This window comes from Sturnira hondurensis, unplaced genomic scaffold (genome assembly GCF_014824575.4).
Source record: "Sturnira hondurensis isolate 20B ecotype Veracruz unplaced genomic scaffold, ASM1482457v3 Scaffold0005220, whole genome shotgun sequence".
Taxonomy (NCBI): domain Eukaryota; kingdom Metazoa; phylum Chordata; class Mammalia; order Chiroptera; family Phyllostomidae; genus Sturnira; species Sturnira hondurensis.
Window position 1 is genome coordinate 3,418,104 of NW_028077851.1, and position 18,615 is coordinate 3,436,718.

Below are 18,615 nucleotides of genomic sequence, written 5' to 3' on the forward strand. Positions count from 1 at the left end.
AAATAAAAAGGAACTTAAATCTTAAGTTTTTCAAGTTTTGTGTCCTTGTTCTTTTGGAGCCTCCATTGCCATTAGGCAGAAATGGTTCTGGATGCTGTCTTAGGGTGCCTCCTACCTCATTATGCCATCTGTTTATTGGAGTTGGAGAAAAATGAGATAAAAGCCACAGAAGCAGGTTCCTAGGTGTGTGTTGGTGTTTGTAACAGGAGACCAGACTAGTAAATTAAATGTTAATAAAGAGAACTAGTACAAAACATTAGATTGATTTCTTCTCATCCTAGTATCATGGAAAGATAAATTTAATTTACCTTTTTAATCATAGAGGGAATTGTTTTGAGGGTGTAATTAGTGCTTGAATTTCCTTGACAATTAAACTGCTTTCACCCTAAAGTTTGTGTGTGTGTGTGTTTGTGAGCCAGTTATCTTGCTTTCTCCACTTTCTAGAAAACCAATTTAAACACTGGTTTTTGAACACAGTTTATGTTGAAATATTTTGTCCCTTTTACTATGACAACCGTGTGATGTATTACAAGTTTTAAAGTCAGAACTTCTATACCAAGCATAGAAATTACAAACATATTCTATAGAACTCAAGTTTTAACCTATATGAAGCTATAGGCATGGAGGAGTCTCCTATCAGTATAGCCCAGGGCAGCACAACTTCTCTCCGCCTGTTATGGAAGCAGTAATTTGCTGTTCATCATCCTCCGTGTTATTTGTCCTTAACCCAGGATTAATAGCTTCTCTAGAAGAAGTTGTATTGAAGCTATCTATGACTTGAGGGTGGAGAAAGGAAGGTATGGCTCCTCCCAATAGTCCAAAATGTTGATAATAGGTATCGCCTTCAAATAACGTTATTTAATCCTCACCATTACCCTCTGAGAAAACCCAAGTTCAAGGTTATACAACCTGCAAGTGGTACATCTGAGACAAGAATCCAGATGTTCTAATTCTGAATCCTGCTAAATCTTTTCTTCTCTACCAGAGGTTTCAAACTTCTCCCTATTTGCAGAGGTACTTCAAAGACCTATGGCCTTCTGGGGAATAGAATAGGGCTCAGTCACAGGCAAGGCTGTCGACCCTTACCAAGCAGGTCTGCGTTTTCTGTTGTACATACTTAATTTGTTCATTTTATTGTAAGCTTTTTAAAGGGCATATTTCATGCTGTACATTTCATTGTAGACACTTCTAAAATATGCGGTATAGAATAAATGATTTAAAGATCGATTTTTATTTTTACTGATACTCATTTATCCTTAATATCAACAATGCATGTTGAGTAACATATTCCCCTATTATGAGATGTACCAAAGTCATTACAGAACCCTTTGTCAATTTTTAATTGTGTTTGTAGCAGTTGCACAGGAACAGTATTCAGTTTACTGATGGATATGAAGTAAAAGAAGATATTGGAGTCGGCTCCTACTCTGTTTGCAAGAGATGTATACATAAAGCCACAAACATGGAGTTTGCAGTGAAGGTAAATGCATTTTAGATATAAAATGCAACTTTGTGCCCTGGCGGGGCATGCTCAGTCAGTGGATTGAGCTCCAGCCTGTGAACCAAAAGGTCGCTGGTTCTATTCCTGATCAGGGCACATTGCCTGGGTTTTGGGCCAGGTTGGGCCCCCAGTGGAGAGTGCATAAGAGGCAACCACACATTGATGTTTCTCTCTCTCTCTCTCATTTCCTTCCCCTCTCTTGAAAAAAAAATATTTTAAATGCAGCTTTAACAGTTTTTATTCATGGTAAATGTATCTTTTGTTATAAAAAGCTACAGTTAATTTAAATATCTGGCTAGTGATCACCAGGGAATCATGGATTCCCCTGTGAGCTAAAGGGAAGGTAGTGCACATCCAGTTTGCTCAGGACAACACCAGTTTACACCTGACCTGATTTTTTGTGGCACCCCTGTTACTCTCAAAAGCCTCCCATTTTATGGTCAAGGTGTTGAGGAATTCCTCAAAATCCTGTACCAAATTTTGTATGTTTACATTTTTCTAATGAAAAACTGATTTAGTCCTGGCTGGTATGGCTCAGTGGATTGAGCACCAGCCTGCGAACCGGATGGTCACTGGTTTGATTCCCAGTCAGAGCATGTGCCTGGGTTGCGGGCCTGGTCCCGCATGAGGAGTACACGAGTGATAACTACATGCTGATGTTTCTCTCCCTTTTTCTCCTCTCTTCCCCTCTGTCTAAAAATAAATAAATAAAATCTTTTAAAAAGGTGATTCACACTTCCTTCAGGTTTAAAAGGATATGTAAGCCAGTAAAAAAATAAGAACCACTGTGATGACATTTATTATCATTAGTCGTTTTAATTTTATCAGGTATTTAAGACAGTAAGATTTTTGTAAGCCAAAACCAAGACACATAGCTCTATGATAAATTTTGAGTTGCAAACCTTTAGTTATATGTAAAAAAAATATGATATTCAAGTCTCTGCCTTTTCACTTCTTGGAATGGTAGCCTGTTCTCTCCCATCACAGGCAGTTCAAGTAATATCTAAAGCTTTCAACTGACCTGCAACCTTAGAACTATCTGTAAGTATGGGTAGCTTGTGTTTAGTTAGTGGAAGAGAGGCATTAATTATGATTACTTCCATGGATCCATCTATTTATCTAGATATATAGTATGATTTCATATATAAAAATAAAAATGAGTGTTTATATATGTATAGCAAATATCTGGGAAGACACACACACACAAAATTGTTCTTACTATTCTAAACATATTTCTAATTGCTCTAAACATGGATCTAATTGCTTTAAAAAGTCATCAGTGTCCATAAGGCTTTCTGTCAGTTCTTTTTTTTTAAGATTTTATTTATTTATTCATTTATTTATCTATCTTAGAGATGGGTAAGGGAGGAAGAAAGGAGAAACATCAATATGTAGTTGCCTCTCTTGCGCCACCTACTGGAGACTTGGCCTGCAACTCAAGCATGTGCCCTAGACTGGGATGGAACCAGGGACCCTTTGATTTGCAGGTTGGCTGGCACTCAGTCCACTGAACTACACCAGTCAGAGCAGCTTTCTGTCAATTCTAAGGATAAACCAGAAATACATTTTAATTTGCTCTTGTACTCGTTGCTCATAGTGAAATCTGGGTTACTTAGAAATATTCAAATTGCTTAGATGAAAGAGAAGGTGAATTATGCACTTGGCAGGCAGTTTAAGGATGTCTCTTGCCTCCATAAACACACCAGAAAAGGGGGGGAAAATGTCCAGGAGCTACCAAAACTGAGAATATCTTGAAGGTATTTGTAGATTCTTGTGACTTAAATTAGATTCATAAAACAAGTCCTAGCATAACTTGATTTCTGCTGAAATGACTACAAATCCAAGATCCACAAGCACAAGTATGGATTTAATGTAAGCTGGGCTCAAATTAGCAGATCAGAAGGAACGTTGCCAAAAATAACACTTCCAGTGTGTTCTGATTTTCAAAGGACTAGCCCCAGATCATATCCCTTGAATTAGCATGTCTATTCCATATACCTTTCCTCTTAATCACCTATTTGCCTAATTCCACACTATCATTTATAGTTGATTACAGTGGACACCTATATGTTTGTCTCCCCTATTTTCCAAACACAAAACTATTTTATAGCTAACTCCATTTTTAGACTGCAGATTTGGCTCATGTTGAGATTTTCAAGCTAGGTTGCTGGAGCATTTGGGTATTGCATACGTTAATTACTAAGCTGTTTTATTTATTTATTTTTAATTGAATTCATTGGGGTGACATTGTTTAATAAAACTATAGAGGTTTCAGGGCCACAGTTCTATAATACATCATTGGTACGTTGTTACTAAGCTCTTTTAAAATTGGAAATATGAAGGTGACAAAATTTATTTCCAACTACCTTTGAAATTTTTTGATTGATTTTAGAGAGAGAAGAAGTGAGAAAAAGAAACATCAATTTGTTGTTCGACTTATTTATGCATTCATTGGTTGATTCTTGTATGTGCCTTGACCAAAGACTGAACCCACAACTTCAGCTTATCAGGACAGTGCTATAACCAACTGAGCTGCCCGCCAGAGTCCAACTACCTTTAGGGTGAAATAAAAGCAAACCTCATTTAAATACAATATTACTTTAGCAGATTAAAACATTAAGAGGAGTATTTTTAAGAAGCAGTGGACATAAGCCCTGGTGGTGTGGCTCAGTGGATTGAGTGCTGGCCTGCAAACCAAAAGGACGCTGGTTCAATTCCCAGTCAGGGCACATGCCTGGGTTGCAGGCCAGTCCCCAGTAGGGGTACTCAGAGAACCACACATTGATGTTTCCCTCCCTCTCTTTCTCCCTCCCTTCCCCTGTCTCTAAAAATAAATAAAATCTTTTTTTAAAGCAGCAGCTGACATAAGAGGGTTGGAAAGCTACATTAGTATTTTAAAGAGCTTTATTATAATACTTAAACTTAATTCTAGCCTAGTAAAATTCTAGGTGTGGTTTTCTGCTTAGCTTTCTGCCTAGCTTCAAAAATAAGTTTGTTCTACTTAACTGTTAATTAATTTTTTATAAGTAGCTTACAACTAAGACATTCCATTGAAGCATTTTATTAAAGGAAGTTAATTCAATAAACAGATGCTAGTGGTAGTGTTTTGTGTGTGTGTGTGTATGTATATATGTGTGTGCGTGTGTGTATGTATGTGTGTGTGTGTATGTATATATATATATATATATATATATATATATATTGCTCTTAATTATCTGTATTGACAAAGCTTAGAAGTTGACTGAGTTCCCAGAAGTTGACAATGTTTAAAGATGAAAGAAAGCTGTTAACCATATTCTTGGTACCTTTTCCTGAGGCTTTTGAGTTTTTAGTAAGTCCTGAACTTACTATAAACTTAAACTGGAGAGACCTGGTAGGAATGTGACTCATGGCGTAGAATTTACTTTGCAGCCTTGACATCTGCAGCAAGACTGGCTTTTTAATTTTGATTAGACACTGTGTCAAGGTACTTGAATAAAACTGGTTCATAAATAGCTTATATGTACATTGTTTCCATAAGATGTTACACAAGGTCTGTAGCTATAAACACTTAAGGTTTATAAATGTACAGTTCATGAGATTTTGCGATTAATATTTGCTTTTTAGATTATTGATAAAAGCAAGAGAGACCCAACAGAAGAAATTGAAATTCTTCTTCGTTATGGACAGCATCCAAACATTATTACTCTAAAGGATGTAAGTAGATTCTTTAATATAGACATTTGAATCAGTTGTCTGATTTGCATCTGGAATGTTTTCAAATATCATGTGGTAGACAAAGAACTGAATATAGTAAGTAAAAAAAACAGATTGGAGGATAACATACATAGCGTAATTTCATATATACAGAAAATATGTTTCCATAGTTAATTTTTCTATTTTTGCTATGAGAAGAAAAGTATTGACATTATTGCTTTTAATGTCTGCATTCACTGGAACATGTGGGTATTATTTAATATTCAGGATCGATTAGTCTCACAGTCTATGGACTTCCCAAACTGCCTTTCGTATTACTGCCAGGGAGAGCTGCACTGATATCTAACCATGTCCCTTCCCTGCCTATAGTTCATACCCCTCATCGCCTCTGGTCCCTGCCTTCCTCCATGAATAGTACTTTTCTCACACACCCTGTGCTCTAGCCATGCTCCAGTATGTATACATTTTTTAACACGCCTCATTTTCTCATGCTGCTCTGTCTTTGACTTTATGGTTCCCTCAATTGAGAACACCATTTCCTTTCTTTTTTAAAAAAATTTAATTGTTGTTCAAGTCATTTTTCTGTCTTTTACTCCCATCCCATCCCCCCCATCCCCCCACCAGTGCTCCCCACCTCCCTCCCATTTCCATGCATTTCCTTTCTTTACCTGGCTAGCTACTACACATCTAAGACTTTGCTAAAGCATTATTTCCTCCAGGAAGCCTGCCTTGCCCATCACCATCCCGAGAACCAGTAAGATATTCTTTCCCTACTACCTTTTATCATAACCGAGCTCTTGGCAAAGGGTGCAAAGCCCCCAGGCAGCATTGAGTCCTCTCTTGCTGATGATGGTCACATAGACTCACAGGCCATTTGTGGTTGTACACCAGGTGTCATGTGGCCAGCTGAGCCAGAGGATTTCTTAAGAACCTTTCACCTTTAAGATTTTGGGAATTCCAACGTTTACCCTGCCTTCTCCTTCTTAACCCAAACTCCAGTTTCCTCAGATTAATTTATCGCTGCTCATTGTTACGAGGGAAATGTTACTTTAGTCCCATTAGAATACGAAGCTCTTCAGCCTAAGTGACTTTTTAGTTCATATAACCTTCAAGAATCCAACTAATAAATTAAAAAGGAAATGTAGAAAAAAACTTTCTCTCATCCTTGCCTTGGAAACTTCCTAAGCTGTTGTCATTTTTCACATCTTTGCTCCTTCCCTCATTTCAAATTCCAAAGTCTCTAAACTTTTTCCCACTTTTATTACAGTATCTCCAATAGTTTTAAAATTCTTATATCTATGTCTCTTTTCTCCCTACTAAAATAAAAACTTTTGCCCTGGCTGGTCTGGCTCAGTGGAATGAGTGCAGGCCTGGGAACGAAAGCATCGCTGGTTGGATTCCCAGTCAGGGCGCATGCCTGGGTTGTGGGCCAGGTCCCCAGTAGGGGCCATGTGAGAGGCAACCATACACTGATGTTTCTCTCCCTCACTCCTTCCCCTCTCTCTCAAAATTTTTTTAAAAAATGAAATCTTTTTAAAAATTTTAGGGCAACTACCTTGTTTTTTCCATATCTGGCACCCCAGTACATGGTACCTCTTTTGAAGCTAAATAAAGATGTGCAGTAACTCTGGTGAAGAGGGAGTAGAAGGGACTGAAATTTAATACAGGTGTTCTTTCAGTTCAGGATTGCCTGGAATATAAATCCAAAATTACAGTGAGCTCTTTTCTGCAGTAGGAGTAAACTGGTGTGCGTCTGGGTAATCGGATGGAATTTCTCTTTGCTGCTTAATCTTCCTACTTAATTCTTGCCACAACTTGACTTTCACTTTAACCAAAACCAGAATAATTCACTGTGCTATCTATATAAATATGGAATTTCTGCAAGTGCAGAAGTTCCAGGAAAATCACAGGAGTGTGTCTTTGTACTAGTCCCTGCCCTCAGCAGAAGATAGAAAGATCAAGAGGAACAAACCTTAACTGCAAGAGTTTGGTGCCTCTTTGTTACAATGCCCACAGTTTCACAGGAGGAAATGACAGGTCATCTTTCTGGCATTCAGTCTCATCAATTTCTATTTTAATGTCTTTATGTGTTTAAAACTGCAAGATTTATATTCTCCATTGGTAAGTTTTAATTTCTCTTTAATATGCAAAACTTTGTTCTGAACACGTGTAAAGCTTCAAATAACTTTTTTCCATTTTTACGTTGAATTTTATAGGTATATGATGATGGAAAGTATGTGTATGTAGTGACAGAACTTATGAAAGGGGGCGAATTGCTGGACAAAATCCTTAGACAGAAATTTTTCTCTGAACGAGAGGCCAGCGCTGTCCTGTTTACTATAACCAAAACTGTTGAATATCTTCATGCACAAGGGGTAAGTCTTTTTAACATTTTATATATGTAAAATAAATATATATACATATATACACACACAAGCACCGTTTTCTTATCTTTTCTTCATGTTTGAGCTAAAATTACAAAGGTAAAGGGGTTACTTTATGCACATAATGGAAAATAACTACTATTAGCTCAATTATCCCGCTATTCTTCCTCTATGTAAATGTCTGCCATTGTGCTTGAAGTGCTGCTTTGAAACCTTAGCTTTTTTATGTTAAATTCTTACACTTCCAAGACAAAAAGGGATGAGATCTTCTGAACTGGAAGGCACAGCATCGTTTTGCTGGACCACTCTGTACTCTTGGGAAATGGGCCCATTTAAACTTCAAAAACAGAACCACAGAATCATGGGGTTGTATTCATTTAAAAGAGGAAGTTCTTCAAATGAATGAGGCCAGATAGTCACCTGGCTTCTGTCTGGTGAATGCCAGCCCTCTCATTTCTTCCTGCAAGTTATTAGTGAATAGTAAAAAAAAAAAAAAAAAAAAAAAAAAAATCATGTTTGTTAAAAAAAGGGAAGTCTGAGAGAAAGCAAGAGCAAAGGAAGAAAATGCAAGGAGGGAGGGAGGAAAGGAGAACAGCAGAGGTGAAGAGGAACAAGAAGCAAGAAAAAAATAGATTACTTCTTAAGGAGTTTATTTTCAATACTAATTCTTATTTTGTTTGTCTTTGCCCCTAGAAGTTAACAGATGGACTGTTTTGATTTAATTCTAGAGCTTCTTGACTTCTAGCTGGTCAAGAGTCACTTAGTACTGTGTACCCAGAAATTAGTCAACTCAGTGTTTATGACTTTGTAGTTATCTATGTCTTCTGTGTTCTTTTCTTAGTGTTTTCGCAGTAATAAGTTATTTAAATGGTCTGGAGAAGTCACATTTAGGATGTTAGGAACTAAAACCGAGGTGACTGATCAGAATATAGACTCAGAATTTGGTGATGGAAAAAACACATAAGTCTAATAAGGAGTGTCAGAGAGGCTTATGATAAAAGAAGTATTCAAGTAGGTGATCAAAGGAGAAAATAATACAAAACTCTAAAGGAATGCAGTGTGTGTGTGTGTGTGTGTGTGTGTGTGTGTGTGTGTGTGTGACATTGTTGCATAGACATCAAATAGGCATTACATAAAGTCTGGATTTTTTTTTTCCTTTTTGCTCCTGAATCCCATGCCTGATCCATTGAGCCTGCCAGTATAAGTTTGTTGTGTACATCTGTTGTACTTGTTGCTCCCTCTACTTAGAATGACTGTCTCCCACTGTTCTGGCTTGTTCATTCTGTTCTAAAGGTCTTAGATCAGATGTCACTTCCTCTACAGACCTTCTCTGACATCCCTAGTTGTGCACCATCTCTCAACTGTTCATTCTCTGACTCCCCACTACCTTGTAAGCTCCTAGCATGCAAAGGCAAGGATCTTACGGGTCTTGCTCACCATAGTGTCTGCAGCTCCTTATGTAATATAGGCACTCAATAAATATTTGTCTAATGAATGAATAACCTGGGGACAGATATTATTGCTATTTGCACATCTCCTTAACCCACTTACTCAGTTGGATAAAGAGGGGGAAGGTAAATACTATTCTTTCTTCCTCCTCTCTTTGCTCCAGCTCTGTGTTAAGAGTTCTATACTTGTATTGTCAGTGTTTTATAAAGTTGGGATACTTTAAAGGTCAGCACTCATTGTCTAGTTAAGTGCATTGCCTGATAGTTTTGATTTCTATAATGGAAATGTGTTGTAAATGTACCTCTTTACTTTATAGGTGGTTCACAGAGACTTGAAACCTAGCAATATTCTTTATGTGGATGAATCTGGCAATCCAGAATCTATTCGAATTTGTGATTTTGGTTTTGCCAAGCAGCTAAGAGCAGAAAATGGCCTTCTCATGACACCTTGTTACACTGCAAATTTTGTTGCACCAGAGGTAATTATGAAATAGTTTCGTTGAAGTATTTTAGTATATTTAAAAATTTGTTTGTGGTGTTTAATATAGAATAATTAACTGAAGATTTACTGAACAAATAAGTAAAATAGCTGCCCCTTTTCTTCTGTTAATACTGGCGTTCATTCTGTCATCAGTCTGCTACTACCTGCAGTCCTCTCCCTCCCCTGACTTGTGTCTTTCCGCATCATGAGGCATCTATAGCTGTCTGTTATCACTAACAACATTGTGCATGTCGGGATTACATTGTGCATGGGATTACATGGAAACAAGCTTATTTTCCACCTTCCCTAATATCCTTCTAATTTCCTGGGTTTGTTACTATCTTCCTGTATCTCCCAGGCTAGAACATCATAGTCTCTTCTTGTCTTTAGCTACATAACTAGTAACTATCTCTGTTATCCCCCCAAAAGCAGTACAGGGTTCTTCTGTCCACAGAACTGCTATCCTAGCCCCTGTTTCCATCACCTCACCGTAGATGACCGCCTAGGTGCGTGCACATTCCTTCCTCTTGTCATTCTGCGGTCCTTCACAAGAGAACTGCAAACCTACTGAAGTCTTGTTTAAATACTGCTTTGACCACATTGCTTCTTTTCTTAAGAAATTGCAGTTCCCTGTTGTAGTAAATCTAAAATCCGCTGCTTTGCCCTGAAGATTTTTACCTTTTTTATTCACTATGTAAAAAAATGTAACTAGGAACAAGACATTAAAAAATAATAGTAAACCTTGATATAGGACTTACATGCTAGGCACATATGCTGATTTGATCTTCTCAATGTGTAGTTTACATACAACAATTCATTCTCATTGTAACTGTATGAGGTGAGTACTTTTATTAGCATTTTACACGAAACCAGGTACACAGAGAGAGGTTATGTAATTTGCCTGAGGTCAGATGTACACTTGAGCCCAGGCTATCTATCTAGCTACAAAGTCTGTGCTTTCACGACTCACTGATATTTCACAGAAACAGTAATAGTTGGTCATGTTAGAATAGTTGGATTATAGAGTTGAATTCCCCCTTTATATTTTCAAACTTTTTGTAATTTTGGTACTTTTTATTGTTTTAAATTAGTCATTTGGGAAATTGATTTTCTTTTTTGTTTAGGGTTTTTGGTTTTGGTTTTGGTTTTATTATATTATTTTTCCCATTACCATGTAGTCCCCTTAAACCTCCCAGTCCCCCATAAATACCATACTGTTGTTCATGTCCATGAGTCCTTTTTTCTTTTTGTTCAATTCCTCCAGCTCTCATCCTCCCCACAGCTGTCATTCTGGTCTGTCTCTGTTTTGCCTGTCAGTTCAGTTTGTTCATTAGATTCCACATATGAATAAAATCATAATCGTATTTGTCTTTCTCTGATTGACTTATTTCACTTAGCATGATGTTCTCCAGGTCCATCCATACTGTTGCAAAGGGTAAAATTTTCTTCTTTTTTATAGCCAAGTAGTATTCCATTGTGTAAATGTTCCATAGTTGTTTTATCTACTTTCTATTGATGGACACTTTGGCTGCTTCCATATCTTGGCAATTATAAATAACATGGTAATGAATGTGTTCTTTAGAATTAGTGTTACGTGTTCCTTTGGATGTATTCCCAGAAGTGGGATCCCTGGGTCAAAAGGCAGATCCATTTTAGTTTTTTTGAGGTATCTCCATATTGCTTTCCGCAGTGGTTGCATAAAATATTTTAATCATCACCTGAGGATATGCTTATGATTTTTAGAGAGAGGAAGGAGAAGAAAGAGAGATCAATGTGAGAGAAGAACATTAGTTGGTTGCCTCCGTATGTGCCCCAACCAGGGGTTGAACCCCAATTAAACCCACAACCTAGGTGTGTGCCCTGACCAGGAATCAAACCTGCACCCTTTTGGTGTATGGGACAATGCTCCAAATAAGTGAGCCAGACGGCCTAGGAAGATGTGAAATATTTTATAAGACTAATGAGTCTGTGCTACTGATGGTAGTAGAATGGATAAGAAAGAGAGTTTTTGCTATTTGTCCACATATCCACAGCCTCTGACACACATTGGTGCCACTTAATCCAGCCATCTCATTTTTTCCTTGTATTTCTTACTTCATGCAAGTAATCTGCTTCTAGAAGTCACTGTGTAGCTGTTGTGCCTTGGCCCATTGGAATGTTTTTTGCTTCAAAGCCTACCTCCAAGTTCATCTTCAGGATATCCACGATTAAAGTCTCCTTAGACTTGATCTTTTAATTTTTTGTCTCCTAGTCTCCATTTAGTCATCCCAGTCCAAATTTTTACATCTTCCCGAAATCCTCCCTATCTTTTTTTTTTTACAGCCAGTCTGTCACTAAATCCTTTCCGTTTTGTTTTCTAAATATTTTAGACCCTTTCCCCTTTCCCCTATATATTCAGTCTCCACTAGTGCAGGTCCTTAGAGCCTTTCACTTAGTTTCCTACAAATTGCTTCCTGTCAGGTGGCCTTGTCTCCACTCACTCTTCTTGCCAGCATTTGCTCTATACCTTGAGTTACAGTATGTTCCTGTTATACATGTCTACTGCTTTTGTTTTCCTGTTAAATGCTTCAGTGACATCTGATTGCCTACAGAAAAAAATCTAAATTCCTTAACAACATGTGTATAAAAGCCCTTGAGTCTCTCTAGTGTCTCCTACCTGGAGATCTGGCCATGCACAACTGTTGCTAACTAGTCCTATGCTCTGCTCTCTTGCTTCTGCCCTCCCCTACCTCCTCCCTCTGCCTCCTGAATTCTTACTTCTAGGAACAGTGCAAACAGGATGTTCTCTAGCTTTCATTCTTTCCTTATATCAGGAATGAATTACTTCCTCATCATTATACCCATACTACTTTAGACATAATTTTATGAGACTTCACATGTTCCCTTGTTAACTGCATATACAGGGTGGGACAAAAGTAGGTTTACAGTTATGAGTATGCAAAACACAGTTTATTTTTATGTTGTTATTTATTACTCATTGTATTATTTTCCATGCAAACAACTATAAACCTAATTTTGTCTCTACTCTGTATATTTATTTCTCCTGCCAGATTCTGATTTTCTTAAGGAAACCCGAGTTGTTTTATATTTCTCACAGTTCATGCCTGGTTATAGTTGGTGATTATTAGGTGTTTGGCTGAATCAAATTATATATATAAAAGTACAATTTTACACTACATCATTTGTACTATTATATGCATTCTTAAAAGTATCTCATTTTATGTAACTACTTCTGCAACCCCATACAAAATACACCTTCATTTATCAATAAGTAGTAAATTTACCTTCAGTTTATTTTATAGTCCTTTATGTGCCAAGGAAGCATTCAATAAATGTTAATTCAAATACCAAAATTTATGTCTATATGAGTTGTTAAAAGGTTCTAGAATAGGACTAATATATTATCTTTTAAAAATATTTTTTTAAGATTTTATTTATTCCACTTAAAAGGGAAGAGAGGGAGAAAAACATCAGTGTGTGGTTGCCTCTCGCATCCCCTACTGGGGACCTGACCCACAGCCCAGGCATGTGCCCTGACAGAGGATCGAATCAGTGACCCTTTGGGTCACAGGCCGGCACTCAGTCCACTGAGCCACACCAGCCAGGGCTGTATTATCTTTTTTATTGTATTTTTTCCAATATATTGTTTTGTTTGTTAATCATCTTCTGTAGAGCATTTTCTTATATGCATTGACTTAGGAGATATAATTCCATTCCCACAACTTATGTAAATCTATATGATAAACAGTGGTGTGTTAATACTAAGTTTTACATTTTCTAGGTTTTGAAACGACAAGGTTATGATGCTGCTTGTGATATATGGAGTCTTGGTGTCCTCCTGTATACAATGCTTACTGGGTAAGCGTATACTATATGTTGCAAGCATTTATTTATCAATGTTTTGTTTATATTATTTATGTTTATTTCAGAATTTTTGTTCTAATATCTATCTTTTCATGTTTCTGATTTTCTAATAATACATCATGTGCATGCATACATACACTACATTTATAGCTGTATCATTACTAATTTTCTATAATGTACTATTTATTAGTGTCTTAAAGTCTTACGTTGGTTTTTCTGTATGTTTTTTCACTCTTGTTATATCATAAGCATGCACTGTTTTAAGTATGTTATAATGTTTCATATCTTAAAGTATTTATATTTTTGTATATTAAGTCTAATTGATATTTCATAACATACCTTGATCTGATGCTTTATGGAACTTCATGTTGTTGATAGTTTTCACTTAAAATAAAATATTATATTAATTTAATCACTCAGAATACTTTTTGGACACTGAAAGTAAATAGATTGCCAATCAACAAAGAAAGTTTATTCATTGATGTTTTGATTTTATTATAAATTAGTTACACTCCATTTGCAAATGGTCCTGATGATACACCAGAGGAAATATTGGCACGCATTGGCAGCGGAAAATTCTCACTCAGTGGTGGTTACTGGAATTCTGTTTCAGATACAGCTAAGGTAATTTTTCATAATCCTTGTTGAGAATAAATATCAGCTAGAAGCTTGTTCATAAAGTAGTATTTTGAAGTGATGTTACCAAATAACTTGAACTCAAATGTGGACCAATTATTTTGTTTCCCAAAGGCATCGGTTTGGCTTTGATATCTATACATGCTTTAGATGCATACATCCTTTAGATATATAGATAACATATTTATCATGAGGAATATAATAAACAATAATAGTGGTAGTCTTCATGATTTGTATGTCTACGCTGTGCTTCTTGCTGCACTTCATCTAAATTATCCATTTAATCCTCTTAACAACCCTGTGAAATAGGTGATATTATCCCCATTTCACAGAAGGAAACCAAGGCCCAGAATTGTGATGTGAACTTGTCCACCCCAGATACATGTGGGTGCTTCAAGCTAAATAGCTGATTCCAAAGCCCCCGGTCCCTAGAATAACTGTACCATGTTCTACTTTTGGTCCATGTTATAAAGACAAGGGTTTTATGTTTTTCACAATAAACTGTAGTGTAGTTAGAGTGTCACGTTGAAATCCATTTGAAAAGCCTTTCTCACTGGAAGATCTGCCATCCCCTGAATGGCACTGACTTGCTTTCTACCTCAACTTTAGTTTCATTCTATTCATTGAAAATTCTCTTTTTTCCACTTCAATGTAAGAAAGACATAGAGGAAACGAAGAAGATACCTACTGGTAAAAGCGCTTACTGATTTTTCTTAGGTGTGGAAACTTGAGTTGCTGTGATTTCATAAGTAAATAGGGAATGGCAAAATTTATATAGATACTTTTGGCCTCAGCTAATCTGTTTAATGTCTATGTGGATAATGTTTTGTTTTATAACTGCATTTAAAATGAAATGTTAGCCTTTCCTTGTTTAACAGTAAAATTTATTAAACCAGATAATTCATTTTTTACGTACTTGTTTCCTTTTTAACTCATCTGTTGAGCACCTACAATGTGTTTCATAAGTGAAGGCCCCAGAGATAAAAGATATGACTCAGAATTCCTGATCTCAGGGAGCTCACAGGCTAGATGGGAAATGGCCAAGTAGTGTCACATATGCTGCTATGGTAGTACATTTTCTGTGCTTAAGAAGTTCACCGGTGATGCTCGGTCAGAAAGATTACAAGGAAAGTTTTCCAGAAGCAATGAAGGGGTTTTCCAGGTAGCTTTGGAGAACAGAAGGATGTAGTCCATCCCAGGCTGAGGGATTAGCACATGCTGCTCATGGTCATGGTGGCATAGGAAGGGCAGAACATCTCCCGGGAGCTGCAGGTTGTTTGTTATGACCAGTACAGGGCACAGTGTAAGAGGGTCGCTGATGAACCCAGGTTATGAAAGGCTTTCTGGGTCATGCTCAGAACTTGGTGTTTGCTCTAGGTATCGGGGGACTATTGAAAAATATGAAGCATTATAGTGATCAGATTTTCCTGTTTCAAGTTCACTCTGTGGAGCAGTTATTTTTACCTGTATAGTTTGCCACAAACTTTGTCATGATTGATTGTGTGGCATATCAAGTAATGTTACCAAGCAAAGTATCAGAGTAAAGTACCAAGTAAAGTATCATGCCTGCTTTTTTTTTAAGATTTTATTTATTTATCTTTAGAGGGGAAGGGAAGGAGAGAAATATCAATGTATGGTTGCCTCTCATGAGTCCCCTGCTGGGAACTGGCCTGCAACTCAGGCATGTGCCCTGACTGGGAATCGAACTGCGATCGTGTGGTTCGCAGGCCCATGCTCATCCACTGAGCTACACTAGCCAGGGCTCATGCCTGCTTTTTTAATAAGTTAAAGCAAGTCAAGGCTATCTCTCTAATTTCTGTAATTCAATTCTTATTCACTTGAATTTCAATGTGCTTTTCTGAGTGAAAGAAACACATGTGAGAAAGATGTACAACTAGAGCACAAAAAATTACATCCATTTCACTGCCTATCTTATAAATGGCCATATTATTACTTATAATTTTTGCTAATTTGTCCAGTTAAGACTTGTGATTACAAGCATGATGTAATATAGTGAATACCCACAAAATTGAGAGAGAAGACTGTCAATACGGTGTGTCCTCTCAAGAGCAAATTGTACATGTGACTGTCATCAAGCATATGGACCATACGTGGCTTTGACAAGAATAGGACCATAGCTACCATTTTGAGCACTTATGTGCCATGGACTGTGCTGACACTTTTACCTACATTATTTCATTCAGTCTTCCCTGACCCAATATTAGGGCCATTACACATGAGGTTTTGCAGTATTTCAGGTCATGAATGATGAATATCTAAACCAGAACAGTTGTAGTGGGATTTGAGCCAAACAGAAGACAAATTTAGGAGGCAGAATAAACTCTGGTGTATTGAACATAAGAAGCAAAGTAGAGGCAGGTGTCAAGTGTGCAGTCCACATTTCCACCTCTGGCAAATAAGTGGGTGGTAGTGTCCTTCACCAAGCTGTGGAATACAAAAGAAGTAGTTTTGATAGGAGTGATGATTGTACATTTGGACATTACAAGTTTGAAACGTTTCCATGATGTATAATTAAGATCTGGATGTCCACTAAGCAACTGGCTTAGCTCTTAGCAGCAAAGTCTGTGGTAGACACTGAAATTAGGACTTGTCATCATCCATAGTAGCTAGAGCTGTGAGTATGAATGAGCTTTTCTGAGCAGAGCGCAAAGAGAGCCATGGAAGGAATTCAGGGAGTACCACTATTTAGAGAGAAAGCTTAGGAGGAGTAGCCATTGAAGGGTAGCAGTAGGAAAATTGGTTTTAAGTGACTTGGCCAAAAGTGCACTGGTCAACATACAGATCTAATTAAAATTATAAGGGTTGTGTTGTACCTCAGGGCAGTTTTGCATCCTTTTCTTCATTTAAAGCACATTTGCCCACATTCAGAATTTGGAATAGGAGGTCCCTAATTGTTTTGCTTTTTATTTATAACTCTTCAGTTATTCCTGTTCTCAGTTAATTAATGTTAACTAAAAGTAAGAAACTAGAAATATCTAATGGCAGAGGAGTACTTGGAATAACATCTCCCCAATTCCGAATATCCAGTCAACCACCAGATTCTGTCAGTTCTTTCTCTTAAGTATCTCAATTCTATCCGTATTTCTCCATCTTTTATACCCACCTCCCAAAACTGTCGTCTCTCACCAGTCTCAAATCGGAGTCTCCAGGTTTGCCCCCTCTGATACATTTTCCTCCACACCTAGTGAGTGTAGTCTCTAAAGTACAAGCCTGACCACATCACTCCTCTGCTTTAAATGATACGTTGCCTCCAGAAAAAGTCCAAATTTGCTAATATGGCTTATAAGGGCCTTTCACAGTCTGGTCCTTTCTTACCTCTGCCACTTTATCTGCTGTTATGTTCTTCACAGTGTATGCTTGCAGCCATGTATTTCTTTCAGTTCCCAAATGTGACATGTTCTCTCCCACCTGAGGGCTTTCCCTCAAGTACACTTTGCTCCATCTCCCCGAAATGCTCTGTTTCTGCCTTCCTTTTCTAATCCAGCTCCTGCTTCTCCTTCAGGTCTCATATTTTCCTGAAGGAGTCACTTCAAAGCCACCCCACCCTGTTCAGGTCATCTCTCTCTCTGTGTTCCTCCAGCTGTACCTCACATTTATTCATCCCATCAAATAACTTACTATTTGCTTTGTGATTAATTCCTTCACTGGGTTGAAAGCTTCCTGAGGTCACAGTTCCTTTCTGTTTTCTTCACTGTCGAATACCCAATGCCCAGCAGAATGGCTTTTAATGGATACTCAGTAGATACGTTTTGAGTGAAACAGATGGTACAATGGCTTCTATAAATCACAATTGTGTTATATTGGAGAGTATAAAACTATTATATAGCAATTATATGGATCTATGTTTCATGAATAGCAAAACATTTGGATAGATAGAAAGCTTTTGTCTCTGGAAGAGTAGGATTCTGGGTGTTCTTTATATTTTTTTGCTTCTCTGTATTTCTCACTTTTCTATAGTGCCCACAAATTGCTTATGAAGTAGAAAAAAATAGAATTCTGTAATCTTGGGAGAGGCATTTAGAACTTTCCAATTAAATTTCTATAATTGGAGAATTCTGCGTTTCCGTATTACCAGCAGCACAAAAGTCTTAAGTGGCTAAAAATTACTTAGAAATAAGCCTACAGAAATGTGGAAACCTCAGAATATCTAAGAGGAAAAAAGAGCCAAAAGATACATAAAATATGGTAATTCAACCTTCATAATGCACCCAAATTAATGTTACTTGGGGAGGAGAGACTTGGTTTTTTCCTTTCTTTTTTTTTAAACAAATGGTCACATTGGCCAAATTGGTTTGAGCCTAAAGATCTACCTACTACCAGGAAAAAATAGTGTCATAATAAGGAAAAATGCTCAACAGGATCTAGTGCTATAAAAAAAAAAAAGTCAAACAAAAAGGTTTAAGCTTCTTTTATTACTACCCTCTCATTACAGGACCTGGTGTCAAAGATGCTTCACGTGGACCCTCATCAGAGATTGACTGCTGCCCTCGTGCTCAGACACCCTTGGATAGTCCACTGGGACCAACTGCCACAATACCAACTGAACAGACAGGATGCACCACATCTGGTCAAGGTGAGCAGCCC

At 37.3% G+C, this 18,615-nt stretch overlaps 1 protein-coding gene across 5 annotated transcripts in view; it reads left to right on the forward strand.

The window, feature by feature from the left end:
- RPS6KA3 (ribosomal protein S6 kinase A3) overlaps positions 1 to 18,615 on the forward strand; it is a 109,740-nt gene that overhangs the window by 89,076 nt on the left and 2,049 nt on the right. For all 5 annotated transcript variants that reach the window (XM_037046246.1, XM_037046247.1, XM_037046244.1 and 2 more), the window contains 7 exons: positions 1,355 to 1,480; positions 5,108 to 5,197; positions 7,414 to 7,572; positions 9,347 to 9,508; positions 13,292 to 13,368; positions 13,881 to 13,998; positions 18,464 to 18,604. In XM_037046246.1, coding sequence (XP_036902141.1) covers positions 1,355 to 1,480; positions 5,108 to 5,197; positions 7,414 to 7,572; positions 9,347 to 9,508; positions 13,292 to 13,368; positions 13,881 to 13,998; positions 18,464 to 18,604 — 873 coding nt within the window. The remainder of the gene's footprint in view (positions 1 to 1,354; positions 1,481 to 5,107; positions 5,198 to 7,413; positions 7,573 to 9,346; positions 9,509 to 13,291; positions 13,369 to 13,880; positions 13,999 to 18,463; positions 18,605 to 18,615) is intronic.